The sequence below is a fragment of the Argiope bruennichi genome, chromosome X2 (assembly GCF_947563725.1).
Source record: "Argiope bruennichi chromosome X2, qqArgBrue1.1, whole genome shotgun sequence".
Lineage (NCBI taxonomy): Eukaryota > Metazoa > Arthropoda > Arachnida > Araneae > Araneidae > Argiope > Argiope bruennichi.
Window position 1 is genome coordinate 12415244 of NC_079163.1, and position 15995 is coordinate 12431238.

The following is a 15995-nucleotide window of genomic DNA, read 5'->3' on the forward strand; positions in this document are numbered from 1 at the left end:
ATTTAAGGATGTCTTAAAAATCATAAATTTATAAAAATGTTTATTATATATATGTTTATTATATTTTGAAGCCCTTGATTATTATCATTATGGAAAACTATACAATTCTGTAAATTTTCTGTGAATATTTTTTCACTCAAATCTACACATTTAAAATCACTTACGATCACAAATATATGTGACTATATTCGTACTATTTTTTGGTATCTACTATTCGTACTATTCGTGATCATCGAGTTTCGAATATGTTAAATGGATAATACAAACCATAAAAAACTGATGGAAATTTGCATCAAGAGATCTAGAAAAATCTCATTATGGGCTAATGAGTTTTTAAAAGAAATTACAACGATGTATAAAAGTAGATTAAATACCTGTCTGCTGCTACTATGCAAAAAAAGTTTAATTTAAATTATTCGCTGTTAAATTTTTTTTCCACGTCTATGGATCTTAAATATATATATATATATATATATATATATATATATATATATATATATATATATATGGATCTCATATATATTCATTCAATCAAAAATAATATGTATCTCATAACGAAAATCGGTTTTCATCAATTCAGACACAGAAGAGTTGGAAATAGTTTGTAAAACTGAGATTTAAAACAGATTCATTTCAACAAAGATAATTAAAATTATAAAAAAATAAGAAAAAAAAAGTGATGAAATAAATTTTATGTTTCATTAATCGCTTTAAATATTATCATTAATAAAGTATTTTAAAAGATGTCATGTTTCAGCGCCCTGTTCCGGTGTTGGTACAAATATTGAGAGCAGTATATAAGCTTAATTCTTTTGTCATTTTGTGTTATTCTGAGATAGATAATCAATGTGAATAAACTAGAAGTGTAAGTAAGAAGTGTTTTTGATAAAACTCGCTTAAACCAAGCAGGAGTTAGCTTTATCAAATAAGTAGAAGTCACAGTGAAATTTTTGTTTTTTGATTTTAAAAACAATTAATCATTTCATAACTTTTGAAACATCCAGTATGTAATTTGCTCAAATAAAATCCAGAATACCTAAAAAAATTGAAACGAAAGTGGGAAAAGAAGGAAAATTCTATTCTAAGACACAGAATTTTCGCTGATTTTTAATTTAACTTGCCGAACTGTAAAGGTAATATGTTTGAATTGTAGCTTATATGATTATGAATTTTTCAGCAAGTTTTCAAAGAAAATCGAAAATTAAAGCTCTTTTAACTAAATTATTTTTATAATGGTTTTTCCTGTTCCTTTTTGTTTTCTTTTGTCAAAATTTTAAGACTGAAATGCAGAGAAAAAAAGTTTTTGCCCTTCATTTTCTTTTCATACAATATTTAAAACTTCAATTGAACATCATAAAATACTTCCGAAAAAAATTACGCTAAAATATCTATAATTTGTTTATGTAGAAACATATGTAATTTGACATCACATTTATACGAACTTATATTTAAGTTTGCAGTCTTTGAATATAGTATTAAATAAAGTAATAATTAATACGTATCAGATTCTGATTTCTATCAAAAAATTGGTGAGGCATCTCATAAAATTTTAGACATAAAAATTAAAAAAATTTAAAAACTTATTGTCTTCTTTCCTCCTGATCTTTTTCCTAGACTAGCTATTTTGAAATGTAAATGCATGTAGTTTGTTTCTCCAAAGGAACTCTATCAATGCCAAATAAACAGTTTTACACACAATTTCATTTCTAACGGTTGCTAACGTTGCATCATTTTTCGGTAACGTCATATGTTAATCAAAAAGGTATAATCAGAAATTCTATATTAATATGAGCGTGAGAAATAATCATTTTCAGGATCTATACTTTCCCGGCATTTCTCTATAATATGGCTAAATAAATCAAATTATAAATGTGTGAAGGTGAAATTCGACCAATTATTGCTGATGTTTGTGAAAGAATCCTTTTCAAGATGGAGTAGGATTTTTTTGTTGTTGTCGCAATAAGCATTAAGCAATGTATTGGTTTATAAGAATCAAAATTCCGACATCTGAATCAAGAATTGGATTTTTTTTCTTGCTTGACAGCCGGAATTTCGCGCGTTTTCAAAGATTTATCAAAGCTTACTTCCTTCTCCTCTTTTTGTTGAATCATTCAGTTGCTAGATAAATATTCCATTTATCACGATTGCATGATTCGTAAATCACTTAGAACTATAAATCAGAATCATGAACATTCTATTATTCTATGTAATTTTTTTTTTTTTTTTTTTTTTTGTAAAAATCTTATGTAAGCAGATTGTGTATGAAAGCCATTTATATATGTAAATCCAAGAGATTACATTTTTCAGAGAAAATTCTTAAGAAAAATGCATATAGCTCTTGTTTCTTACTTATAATTAAAATAATTTTAGTTATGTAAAATTCATTCATGTTTCTATTTTCCCATGTTGCGCCCTGTAAATGTTTCATCAGTGCATGACCCAAAGTGGCGAATGTAGCATTTTTATCCTTTTTTTTTTTTTTTTTTTTTTTTTCCTTTAACGTTTATTTATTTTTGTCGGATGATAGGTTTAATTGTTAATATTTATATTTTTATAACTTATTTTTTATTGGAAATACCAAAAAAGTTTCCAATGAATTCTTGTAAAATGATTGAATGCCTTAAACAACAACTTCATTCTGATATCAGACTTATTTTTGCTTATACAAATTACATTCAAAATATTCATTATGATATCTTAAGTAGCAGAAATTGCAGATCATATTTCTGTATTTGTTGTTCTTTGTTCCAAATGCCGCATTTATACAAATAGATAGAGGATTAAAAAAAATATTGGCATCAAATTAATTATTCTATTTCATTCCTAAAATGACTATAAAGAATTTGCTGTTATAAAATGGATACTTAGAAATTTATCACATTTGCATCTATTATTTATACTTTTGCTGAATTTTCTAGAAGAAAGAAACATCTTTAATATTTTTCCTTTTCATTTTTTAAGACATTTCAAGTTGCTTTTTTTTGCTTTTGGAGTAGTTACAGCCAATTCCGTTCTCTAAAGATTTTCCCAAATTTACTCAAAATATGTGAAAGAAATTTTCAGACGTTATCTTTTCAGTCAAAAAATGGCAACAGAAATCTGTAAAAAAGGTTAGAAAATGAATTTTCCTCAGGCTATCCTCACTAAAAATGAATAATTTTTTTTTTAATTTTGGAATAATGACCTACAAAGGTGTAAGTGATATATGTTTATCATCATAAGTCATTCATCAAAGTGTGGACACTCATTCAAGGAAATGACCTCATATGGACGAATTTATATCAGTTCAAACACATCCCTAAATTGCAACTGCACATATTGCTCAATATTTTTGTAAGGTATCAACTTAACTGCTCATATATAAACTATCGTTCATTCTCGAATTCTGAAACCCACTTTTGCGCATGCGTCAGGAGGAGTTTATTTTGTCAAAAAAGGGATGAGAGGGAAGATGAAAGAAAGAGATGATTACATTTAGCAACATAGTTAACTCAGAGGATTCGTGGATATAAGAAGGCTTAATAACTACTCATCTTTCTGCTTACAACTCCATAGCGAAATGCTAGTGGTGATAAATGCTAGTTTCGGGATTCGGGGAAAAAAAAGAAAAAAAAAAGGTTCAGGTAAGGGTGTACATTTGTTTTTCTAATAAATAACAACATCAAATATGTAAATGACAAATTTATCTTGCTCTTAATACAAGACTGTTTATCGCACTAGATAAGAACTAGAACGTTTTTTAATATGAATTCACGTTATAAGTAGGCCACTATATTTCGAATTCATTTGTAGAGCGAAATGATTATAATGATTTGGATGCACATAAAGGTTAATGATAAAAATGTATTTTTTTAAAATAAAGAAAAAAGAATGAGGTGAGTTAAAGATGCTCATTCTTGATCATTTTAAGCACCCCAGAACTTCACAAAAAATACATGGTTGGGATGAAAGGTAATGCTGATAAAAATGCACAAGAAATAATTCCAATGGTAAGTTAAGTTTCAGAAACTGGGCATTTTATCATACGAAAGAGGAGATTTACGAACATGAAAAATGACCGTTTTAATTTTGCTTTCTTGTTGTTTCTACAGGTTGTTTATTTAGCAAGATGTCATTTCTATCATTTATTTTTCTGAGCGGAATTTTAAAATTATATCATTTAATATTAATGCGCATTTATACTTATTGCCTGAGATCATGCACAACTTCTGCTGTTTTAACTAAACCAATGGAAAAGAAAAAGAAACATAAATAAAACATAATTTTTAAATTATTATATCAGCCTATGAACACAATAACTCAAAAAAGGGGGAAAAATGGATGGATAAAATGAGATGATTAGAATTCTTTATACTAAAACGGCAGATTAACAAAATTTTGAAGAAATCCGTTGACAAGAAATCTTTCTTTATATCCATTCGTGCGCATTTAACATAATAACTCAAAAACACAAAAAGTAAGAAGAATAAATTTTAGTTTAAAGTTTAATCATCAAAATTTCCAAAGAGCATAAAATTTTGAATCGAATTTATTATTGGGTCGTCTACCAGTAATATATCTGTTCGCAGTTAAGTGAATACAGTAACAAAACCAGGGGGATGATCTTCATAAAGATTTCTCGCACATTCTAAAATAAAGATGTTATCCTCCAGCCTTTCTCAAAAAATTGTGCACCTTGGATAAGCCAGAGAACGCCTTACATAGCATCGACGTACAAAGTTATGAAATATCAACCTTTGGCGTGAATTTAGCAATTTTACAGAATCTGTTGTGTGATTTTTGCATAGCTCTTTAGCGATGAATCCCTGGCACGCGGTTAATAGTAATCGAAAGTCGAATTTGCACTTTAGAAGCGTTTTTCGAAATCGATTGAAACCTAGATATGATACAGAACTACATTGTAGTCACAAAATCATAAACGAAATTTATATATTTAAGTCAGTCAGTATTGAGTATTCGCGGTTACATGCTTCTGAAGGAGCAGACCGACAGACGTTCAACCCCTTGTTCATATGGCTTAAAATTTGATAGGTATCTATAGTATAGATGTTAAATCTGTGAACGATTTTAATTCATCGATATTTCTTATTATTCTAGTTTCATGCTAATTTATATTCGAACAGCCGGATATACAGACTTTTTCTGAATATATTTTGTTCAGAATTTGATAGAAATCTACAAATTTGGTGTAAAGACCCTATACCAAATATCATCCATCTAGCTCAAGGTGTTTTTGAGTTATATTTGTCACAGACGGACAAACATTTTCCAAAAACGTGTTTTTAGAATTCAGGGAGGTATAAAACATGGAGATGCGCCAAAATTTTGAGTTCAAATTTTTTGATGATTGCAATACTTTCTCTATACTTCAGAAAATAAAAATGCTACAAGCTAAATAGAGGAATTCTGGTATACCATCTTTGAAGTAAATTCTATACTGTGTTATATTTTTGTGGCCTTAAACTGTAAACTTGTATCGAATTTTGAACCCATTTGATTGACAGCATCGAGTATACAATATTGGATATACAAAAATTTTTTAATAAAGAAATAAAAAAATTTCCGTTTTTTAATAAAGAATTTATATCAATTCCTTCAGTAGGAGGTATAATGACCAAAAATGGTTTATGTACCATTGAAAAGTAAAATGCATGTGGTATTTAGTCTCTTATCATCATACATTTGGGCATCCTACCACGGAGAGAATGCAGAAGTTTGCAAAGTAGGGTGATATCTTCAGGCCTCCATTCAAATTTGCGAGATCCGTTCCCAACAATCTTCGTGTCATTTCAAATCATGGCAGTATTTCCATAAATTTTAATTGAGTTAATGTAACCAGGAAATTATTTGGAAATGATTTTTAACACTGTAGACTCTCTCTTCACGAATTTCTAATCACCAACTAGGGTATCATATGGATAAAGATTTTGAATCGCATTTATGAACCATAAATCCAATTTGTCTTTTTGATGAAAATTCATTTCACTGATTTTTCTTCTTTGATCTGCATGGATAATGGTAATATCTAAATATGGACAAGCATGGGATAAGAGGAATGCACAGAATAAGAAGAACATATAAATTAAACTGAATTTTCCTTTTAGAGTTTAATTTAATTGCATTAACATTCCGTTTTTGAAGCAATAAGAGAGCTATTTTGGAAAGACTTTTTAATGTTTAGCTGTAGTCAATTGATGAGATGACCTGAGCCAGTAAGTCTCCTCTCAGAACTTTCTCACTACACCAAAGAAGGACATTTGCCCCTTGACGTGAGTTTTAGGATGATATTATGCCAAGTATTGAAACTGCAACAGAAGTCGAGTTCTTTCTATTAAGCCAGAGAAGGCCATTTCATTGAGAATTTCAATGTCTATCCTTTATGACGAAAATTCCTCGTCTCAAATGAAGTATATAAAACCAGAATTAAATTTTAAAAAATCCTTAAATAATATTGTTACTTACGAATTTTCATTTTTGTTAACGTATCATTTCGTTGAATCATGAGCTCGCAACATCATAGCTACATCAAAATCACGAAGAAATAAAGAGTATAGGATTATTTTTTCATATCTTTTAATAAAATTTAATCTACCCATTTTTCTGTCTTGGATCCAAAATATCTACAACTTTATATTTAGATAAAAGTAAATGTGCACAAATGTGTACAAATGGAAAATTAATTTAAAATGTGTACAAATGGAAAAATTTTTGCTCCAAAGTTTAAAATAACTGTCAGTAATTTTATTTTTAAATAATTGTTTTGATTAAAATAAAACCTTTCGTACAAACTGAGTACTACTTAACAAGTAAAACTTTGACTTTAAACGCTTGTTCTTAAGAGCACACGAAGCAAAGTCGCTACAGCTTCATATATAGAAAATAAATGGCTATCTGTTACTTATCCTTATCAATATACAGTTACTGTAATTTCTGGATTATTTGGAATATATTCTTTTAGTGGTGCCCAGAATGAATGGCCAAGAATATATACTCTTCAAAAAAAAAGCGAAATTTTTTATTATTCTGTTTTAGAATTTTTAAATCCAGATGGTGTTCTCAAAAGCACACGTAATTTCTATTCAATTATAGTAGTAATTCAACTAAAAAAAAGTTATGTTTAGCAATGAAAATTTAAATATTGTTTAGAATTTAAAGATTTCTATTATAATCTTACATTTCAGTGTCAAGAACTAATAAATTGTTTTTGCATTATAAAAGTTTTTTTCTTTCATATAAAAATTATTCAGTCTATGAATCTTTCTTACAAAACCGGGATCTTTTTAGAAATACTATACAAGCTAGTAATAAACTATAAAATCTAGTGGATATTTTTTAGGAATGTCTTTTCTATAAAATATATATCTGAATGTACTCTTAAAAAATCTAGATTAAATTTCTTTTAGTTTATGATTATTAATTATTTTCAAGATTACTGTATTCAGCAATGAAATCATTTTCAGAAAAATTTTAAATTATAATTTTGCTATTGTTTTTATAAGAAATCACGATATACTTTCTTTAAAAGAGTCATGAATCTTCGTCAAGAAACCATCCTATATTTTTCAGGATTATTTCAAAGATAATATAAATAAATATGAATTCTTTGAAACATCACCAAACATTTGAAGCGCGTATTTCAAGAAAGCGCGCGCTGTTCAAAGATGCTCTACTCTCGGGATGCGGAACATCTTTCTGCTAAGGATTAATAACTACGTACTCGGTTGCGTTTAACGTAGAGTACACAGGCCAAAGGTCAAGGTTGAGCAACAGTTGTGCACTGTCTGTCCCAGTCCTGTAAATCACGTGCTCGTCGTGGCGTGTCAACTCTCTACAAGTGACACAAATGGATTGTGACGTCACCGAACAACGGCCATCATACGTTACCATAGTGACCACTTAGCGTTACTGCATCGAATTCCGTAGTTGAGGTTAAAAGCGCGTTGGGCCAGTGTTTGTTACTCAAATAAAACATGATTTCGTGATCGGCCAGGGCAGCTATGATCCCCTGGCTGACAAAGTTCGTGCTGATTGTAGCCAGTGTATTGGCTGTAAAGGGGAATCCTCTTAATAGACGAACTGAGGTAAGGAGAATTATCTTTCTTTCTTTTTCTTTACAATCGATATATGGAAATTGTTGCAATAATTTTCCAAAATTAGAAAAAAATTTGATGAAATTTCAGTTATAAGATTTGTGCTATTTATTTAGGTGTTTTTTCTTTCCGCATATCTTCTTTCGTTGCTTTGCTTCATTTTCAAACCAAATATAATTAGAGACTATAATAAATAGAGACCAAATAAATTACAGACTATTTTTAAATTCAACATTCGGAAAGCTTTTTTCTCTATTTCATTTTCCAAAGGTAAAAATGCATGAAAACGAATGTGTTACAAAATACATATATATCTGCGTTTGAACAATTTAATATTCATTTGCAAGCTTCAAAACAATATCAGAATTTTAATAGAATTTTTGTGCTCTGTTCAATAGCTATTTCAATTAATTACATTAATTAATTAATTATTTTTCATTGCATTTTCTCTCAAAATAAGATTTTTCAATATATTATAAAATAAATGAATAGACAAGACCTTAAACATGCCTAAAAGTTGGTTATTGACATATTTTTTCAAAATCTTTGTATTTCGTTATAAACTTTGGTTACGAATTATTTTTGTATGAAATAAAATTATATAATCATCATCCTGTTCGGAAACAGCCTATTATCAATTTTCAAACATTCTTCGCATTTTGTCAGGTTATAAAAAAATATTACAAGAGCATTAAAACAATTTTGATAATATTTATGAAAACTCTTAGTTAATGTTTTTAAGTAAATAGATAATTTATTTCTGAGATTGCGCCAAATCTGAGTTGTGAATTCATTTAATAGAACATTTCCTCTTACTAAGTTATCTTAATTTATTTTATTCGTATAAAATCTAAAGATAAGAGTTCCGCTATAAAATCAAATACTTCATACATTATATGATTCAAACCGGTTTTTGAAAATAAAAATAAAGATCCAATTTTGTGAAACTTTTCACTTCTCTATATTTTCTATATTCTTTCTTCATTTGTTTTTAATTTTTTTTTATCAAATATATGATATATATCAATTAATTTATTGTAAAACAGCCCTTCCATAAAAATGATGACGATTTTCTTAATTCTCACTAGATAATAAGTAGATCCTTATAACTAGAATGTAAATAATGTGTAAAATGAGGAGCATAAATTTTTCTCTATTATTCTACCTTTTTGAATACAAATTCAAATAATGGATTACTTTGAGCTGTTTTTATTACAAAATGTTTTTTGAATATTATACAGAATAATATCTCAAACATTAAAATAGCAGTTCTTTAGGAAAATGTCAATATCTTGAGAGGATAAATTGTCCGTCGAAAGGGAATAAATTTTATTCTAATAAATGTTTTTTTTTTTTTTTTTCTGTCTGAATTTGGAAAAAAAATACATTTCTCATCTTTTTGCTTATATTTTGTCTAACATTTTGTAATCTAAAAATTTGTTTTGTTTTAAAGCTAGTTTTGTGTGAGTTTTATAGGTTTTAAAATTCTTATACTACGAAATCAACTGATTTCAGAAAATAACATTTTCTGGGGCCAATTTTTTTTTACCGGATTTACAAAATTACCTTAAATAATTATTCTGCCTTTATTGGGGTGTAGAAATTTATATATTCTATTTCAAATGTATATTTTTATATTTTTAGAAATACATATAAATAGAAATAGTATTTCCATGCTTTAACCATCTTTATATGCATCAGTATTTAAATAAGATTGGATAACTATAAGAATTCACTTTTTTTTAATAAAAGAATTATAAAAAAGTGAATATTTTAATTATCACGTACATTTTAAAAGTACCAAAATATAGTTGAAATATTTATATTTTATTATAAGAATATAGTCATTTAAATTATATTAGGTGCTATATTTTAAAATTAAAAAAAATTGTGTAGTTTATCCCCAAAACTATACAAATAAAATAGTTTTTGGAATAAATTAATATACTTAAAGCATTTTTTTATCTTGCCATATTTTTGTCAAACAAATCCAATAATAAAAAAAATCCTTCCTGCGGTTTTGCGGTTTTTGTTTTTTGATAATTATGGGGAAAAAGATTAACTCTTGTTTTCCGATAAGTGGATGTAAAATAGCCATAATTAAATCACTTGTGTATTTAAATTTCTATTATATTACTCACATTAACTCTAAATAACTAGTTTAAAATTAAAAGTAGAAAAAAATATTTTAAGTCTTTATAAAAATGCATTTAAATAAATACTTATCAAAGTAAATTTTAAGTTCTTGAATTATAAATATTAACTAAGTTTATAAATATATATATTAATTTCTATAAAATTCATAATTAATGATATCAAATATTAGTAAATAATATTATTAAAAATATTATAAATAATATAAAAATTAATATAAATTAAATAATTAATATTGAACTTTCAGTGTTAATAATTTAGATAAAGAGAGAAAAAGTTCTAATTTTTTGAAAATTACTATTTTCCATGATAATGATACAATAATAAACTCTCCGAAAAGAGCCGGTTATTAGCCCTGATTTTGCGTCGACAGTTCTGCATGAGTGCTTTACTAAAGGCAAGTTAAGGCACATGGAAAAAAAAAAGAAGCCCTTTTGTTTTCATTCTGTAAAATCGATAATAATGTGAACAAGCTGTTTTTTCCCCTTCACTCAACGACAGAGGCCGGCGCGTAGATAACAGTTCTAAGCATCATATGCTGCGTAAATGTTTTCATTCGTATTAGAAATGGTAACAGTAGGCTAAAATTTGATTATAACATCTTGGGAGAAAAGCATACCTCTTATATTTAAGATATTAAATTTCAGTAACTACTATATTTTCAAATGGGGATATAATGAACAACTACTAATTATAAGGCAAAACATATTTTGATAGATTATTTTTACGTTAAGATATTTATCAATCCAGACTATTTTTTACTATAATATATGGTTTTGATACTGTACTTAACAAGAATTCATTTCAATATCCAAGAAATTTTTGTTTTTATAGGAAAAGAGAAATTGTAAAAAATTGTTCGGAACTAATCAAACTAAGACTAAAATATATAGATCTTAACTCTAAATTAATTAGAGCTAATAGTTTTATATTTAATTAACATTGAAAAAATGCTGCCTTCAAGTTTATTCAGCATTTTAGTCTTGCTTAAATTGAACAAAAACAGTATAAAAATGCCATGCATTAGTGTGATATTTTTTTGAAAAATCAAGACTAATGATATTAAAACTTTATGTTTTTATACGAAACTACCAAACTGTTTAAAAATTTCTTATAATTTAGTTTACATTTTATCTTTTTAATTCAGCTTAATTGATGAAATGTTTTAATTTAAATTAAATAAAGATTAACTGATTTTAAATTAAATTTTTAGAAAAAATTTTAATTTAATATAAACTGTTATTTTTCGGTGCACTATAAAGAATTCTTATAAAAATGTGTTCCATGAAAACTTACTGAACAAGAATATCTAAACACATATCATTCTAGAGACATTTCTAGAAAACAAAATTATACGGTTCTCCAAAAGTATATGTCATTTTTAAATGCATATTTAGGTACTACATTGTTATTGTTGTTATAGAAAATAAACAAATGATAATATATATGCAAGTTTCATGCCCTTTTTTTAATGATAACCTTTGACGATTAGAATATTAAATATTACTTTGAAGCTTGCTGAAATATTAGTTCTCCTTTAAAGAACTGGTAGTTTGTTATCATATCTTTTATTCTAGATTCTTCTATAAAAACATAATTATTATATCTCTCTCATTCATACTTCGTGGTTCCCTAATGTAAATATATTGATGATAATTGCTGTCAAAATATAAATTATCTGGAAAGGCAAGCTAGTTTTCCAGATTTATTATTTATTTTTTATTTCTTTTAGTAATAAAATAATTATTCAAATTATCTTTTCATAAAGGGAATTCTATTTTTAGAATGTAAAGGTTTATAAGCAAGAATCATGTTGCTAATAATTTTATCATATGTATATACACGTTTATTAATCCAATGCGATATATTCTCTTTCCAGTGTAATTTACTTAATCATCATCGAATTCATCACTATTTATTTTCATATTCATCACTATTTATTTTCAAAATCATATTTCTTAATTACATATTCACCTATTTATTTATATACAAATGAATTTTATCAATACTCGGGAAGTTTGCATTTCATTTGCTTGTTTGGTGTACAATCAAGAATCTTGTTCAGACTATTATGATTTGTATTATGTTAGCTCAAAATATGTTAACATTTCAAAATTTTCATTCTTATATATAGCAGATATTTGTATTTCTTTTCAAAAAATATTCCAATTTTTATTTTCACAGATATTAGTATAAAGGAAGATGTTCACGTGTTTGAAGCAGGTTTTTGCGTTTTACATTTATATTAAATTTAGTACCCTGAAGTAGATATTCTTTGCTGAAGAAAGTTATTTATTTCAAAAGCAATGTCCTAAATTTCTTTTTTACTGATATATTTATGCGTGCATGAATTCTGGCATTCCTGTAGCAGGTTTTTACCTTTCATTCTTATGCTAAATTGACGCCCTGACCGTGGTTACCTGCCACAGTGATTTCGACCATTCCGTTGGACTTTTTACTTTGGGAGTTCCAACCAGTCGAACTAATTACCGCGGAATCAATCTGCCACTGTTTCCCATCCCATCTGGATTCTCATTCCCGAGTATAAGAATGCGAATGCTCACGAACGCAGTCAGTTCGCGTGACTGCTCGCTATTATGTAGCATGGGTTAATTGTGTGAGGGTGTTGACCAGCTGCTATCGGAAACTTCGACATGCTGTTAACTGTTCTTTTTGTCGGATTTTCTCACTTCTCGGATCGGATGCTTGTTATAGAGAATGGATGTAAAATAACAGATGGCAAAATTTATTGTCTTTTATATATCATATTATTTCATATAAAGAATAAAAATTGGAAAATAGGACGCATTTTCAATATTTATTTTATATATATAAACAAAATCTTCGTTACATTTATTTTCTCACGTGCACATGTTTTTATGTTTCGATAAATCGTGTTATTCACTTATGCATAAAATAAATTATTCCTTATTTAAATATTGTAAGTACATCTTTTATTTTCTTTCTGTTCGCATCCATTGCTTTATGTAATTTTTATTGAAAGATAAAATCTATGAAATTCAAAATGGAATTATTTACCTATTAATTACAAAATATAGACTTTTTTCCCACTTCAAAAGTGATTTCACAACACTTATGCGATCAATAGTTGGTTTTTGAGTTTGTATGCATTTTTCATAAAGCATACATATGTATTTATACATATTAATATGTATATACATTTGTATTTACCTTCTATAATGAATACTTTAAAACTATTGCTAGAATAAAAGAAAGGATAGAAAATGGGAAATCTGAATGTTTCTTCTATCCTTTTATTTCTTATATATTTGCCTAAAGGAGCTAATACATAACTTGCTATTAAAGTTTTAAAGTTTTTTCCTAACCATTCAATATAAAAATATCATTTATATGATTGCCATATTAAGCTGAATTTTTTTTTGTTTTCATCTCTATGCATATATTCCAAAATCTCTTGCTTTATTTAATTCCGTGATCACTCATTCCTAGATTTTATATCAATATACCATGCACTACAATTTCTAGTAAAGATATTTTAGTTTATTTCGATTCCTTGTTAATATTTTATTTTTTTCAATAGATGTAAATGACTATATTGTATCGTTACTTGTTTGTTAATGTAATAATATTAATGCATAAAATAAATCCGTTTTCAGTAATAAATCCGTATTAATTCAGTAATTCAGTAATAAATCCGTTCATCAATAGACTTAAAATCAAAAGTGCACTAGTCTTGATGCAAATTATTACTTTTAATTTAAAGTAGAATATTTTTTCTTGAATTCCTTTTAAAAAAAGCTGAATTGCTTTTCGCAGATAATATTTTTAATAATATTTTATAATATATTTTATAATATTTTTACAAAAAATTATAAATTATTGCTTATGCGCCCTAAATGGGCCTGAATAAAATTTTAATTTTTTTCTCATATTCATGATTTATATAATTTAGAAAGTAGAAATAGAATTAAATAGAATTCAATATCCATACAATATTAAAAGTGACATTTTTGTTTAACATTGCTTAATTAGAAATTCTTTAACTTATTTTTTCGAAAAATGCCTATTTTGAAAGTCATAATAAAATAACTTTTAAAAATTTATAATTTTATCTTCATAAAATTAAATTAAATTCACCGAACATTATTTTTTCGAACAGCCGACTATTTTTTGTCTTATAAACGTCTATAAAAATGGTTATAAAAAGTGATACTTCTTTCATTTGAGTATTAATTTTTTGTTACTTTAAGTAATTTAAATCAATAGAATAGAAATAAAAATGTTGTCGGATTCATAATTATATACAAATTTGATATATGTAAAATAAAATTTCTGGATAAAGGAATATATTGATAAAAGCCGTACAACAGAAAGTTCTCGTAATTATTATGCAAAAATTTCTACCAGTTTTTCATTATCACTTTGCCATTAAAAATAAATCAGCCAATTGATTTCAATTATGGCTTGATACTTCATGAATAAAGGCGTATTTTAGTGAAGATGCATATGATAAGTAATATAAAAGCGTAATTCATCACAATTCTAAATATATATATATATATATGCATGTTTTTGGGATCGTTCTAGACTGTTTAACTATTAGCAAACCCATTTCCTAATTTCCTGTTTTAAAACACGCATTTGTGAGCCTTGTTAAATTATGGTAATAATTTTAAGGCTATTTAATTAACAATTTATTATCATCGTAATTAAATGAATATTATGAATTTTGTCCCAAAACTATAAGAGTTGTTATAGCTAATTTTACCTGAAAATCATTTTCTTACCTAAAAAAAAATGTGAATAATTATTCAAATGCTGTGCATAACCAATCCGAGAAGATGTTACTTTTTTTAACATAATGTTTGGCTAAGAGCTAAATTTAGAATCATCAATAATCTGGTAATTTATCTTTCTTTAAAACTGACACAATTATTGTTTATTTTCGTAACTTCATGAAAACTGACGATACTTGTTACTAAAAAAAAAAAAAAAAGCGTTGCCTCACGCAACGAGTCTAAACATATATTCAAACTAAGCACAAACATTGATTGTTTTTGTAATAGACAAGAGAAAATACACAAGAAAAATACAAAACATTTTCTGCAGCTGAAAATGTCATGACTTATTGACTCAATTAACGTAAACTTTTGTGATGTATAATTTAGTTGTTGCGTGGGTAACATAGCTTTATATTCAGCTGGTTACCTCATTTATAAAAGTCGTTTGACCTTTTGTTTTCAACAGTATTGCTTTTTACAAATGTTTTACAGTTGCAGGCAGCAGAAAAAAAAACCCACGAATGATAATTTCTCAGCCAAAATTCATTATTAATAATTTGCGTTTTATTGTGTAATGGTTTGTTTAAAAATTAGTCTTGAGAGAATTTAATTATTTTCTGAACCATACATTATTTTTTTTCTATTCATCTGCTTAAAATTTTAATTCTCCTAATTTATAAAGATATTGTCCAAAATAATAAATCATTGTTTCCATGGATTCCGTTTCATATTTTTATACATCTTATTTGGAATAAAATATTAGCTAATAACATAATTAAAAATTATATTTTAACTAAGTACAACATATAAAATATAGAGTTACTTTAATTAACATAGCAAATCTCAATCCATTGGATAAATCTCTTTGACTCCATTTAATTATTTTTCATTATTTTATAGTCTTTTATCTGTAAGTACCGTAAACTGTCTCTAAACAAGAAAGTAGACTAAAAATTAATAGTCGAATTGATGTCTGTTATGTCGACTG

The 15995-nt window shown here is 26.7% G+C and overlaps 1 protein-coding gene across 1 annotated transcript in view; it reads left to right on the forward strand.

The window, feature by feature from the left end:
* Window positions 1–7973: 7973 nt before the first annotated feature.
* LOC129960656 (vascular endothelial growth factor A-like) overlaps window positions 7974–15995 on the forward strand; it is a 49595-nt gene continuing 41573 nt past the window's right edge. Inside the window, exon 1 of the mRNA XM_056074205.1 lies at window positions 7974–8081. Coding sequence (XP_055930180.1) covers window positions 7998–8081 — 84 coding nt within the window. The 5' untranslated portion in view covers window positions 7974–7997. The remainder of the gene's footprint in view (window positions 8082–15995) is intronic.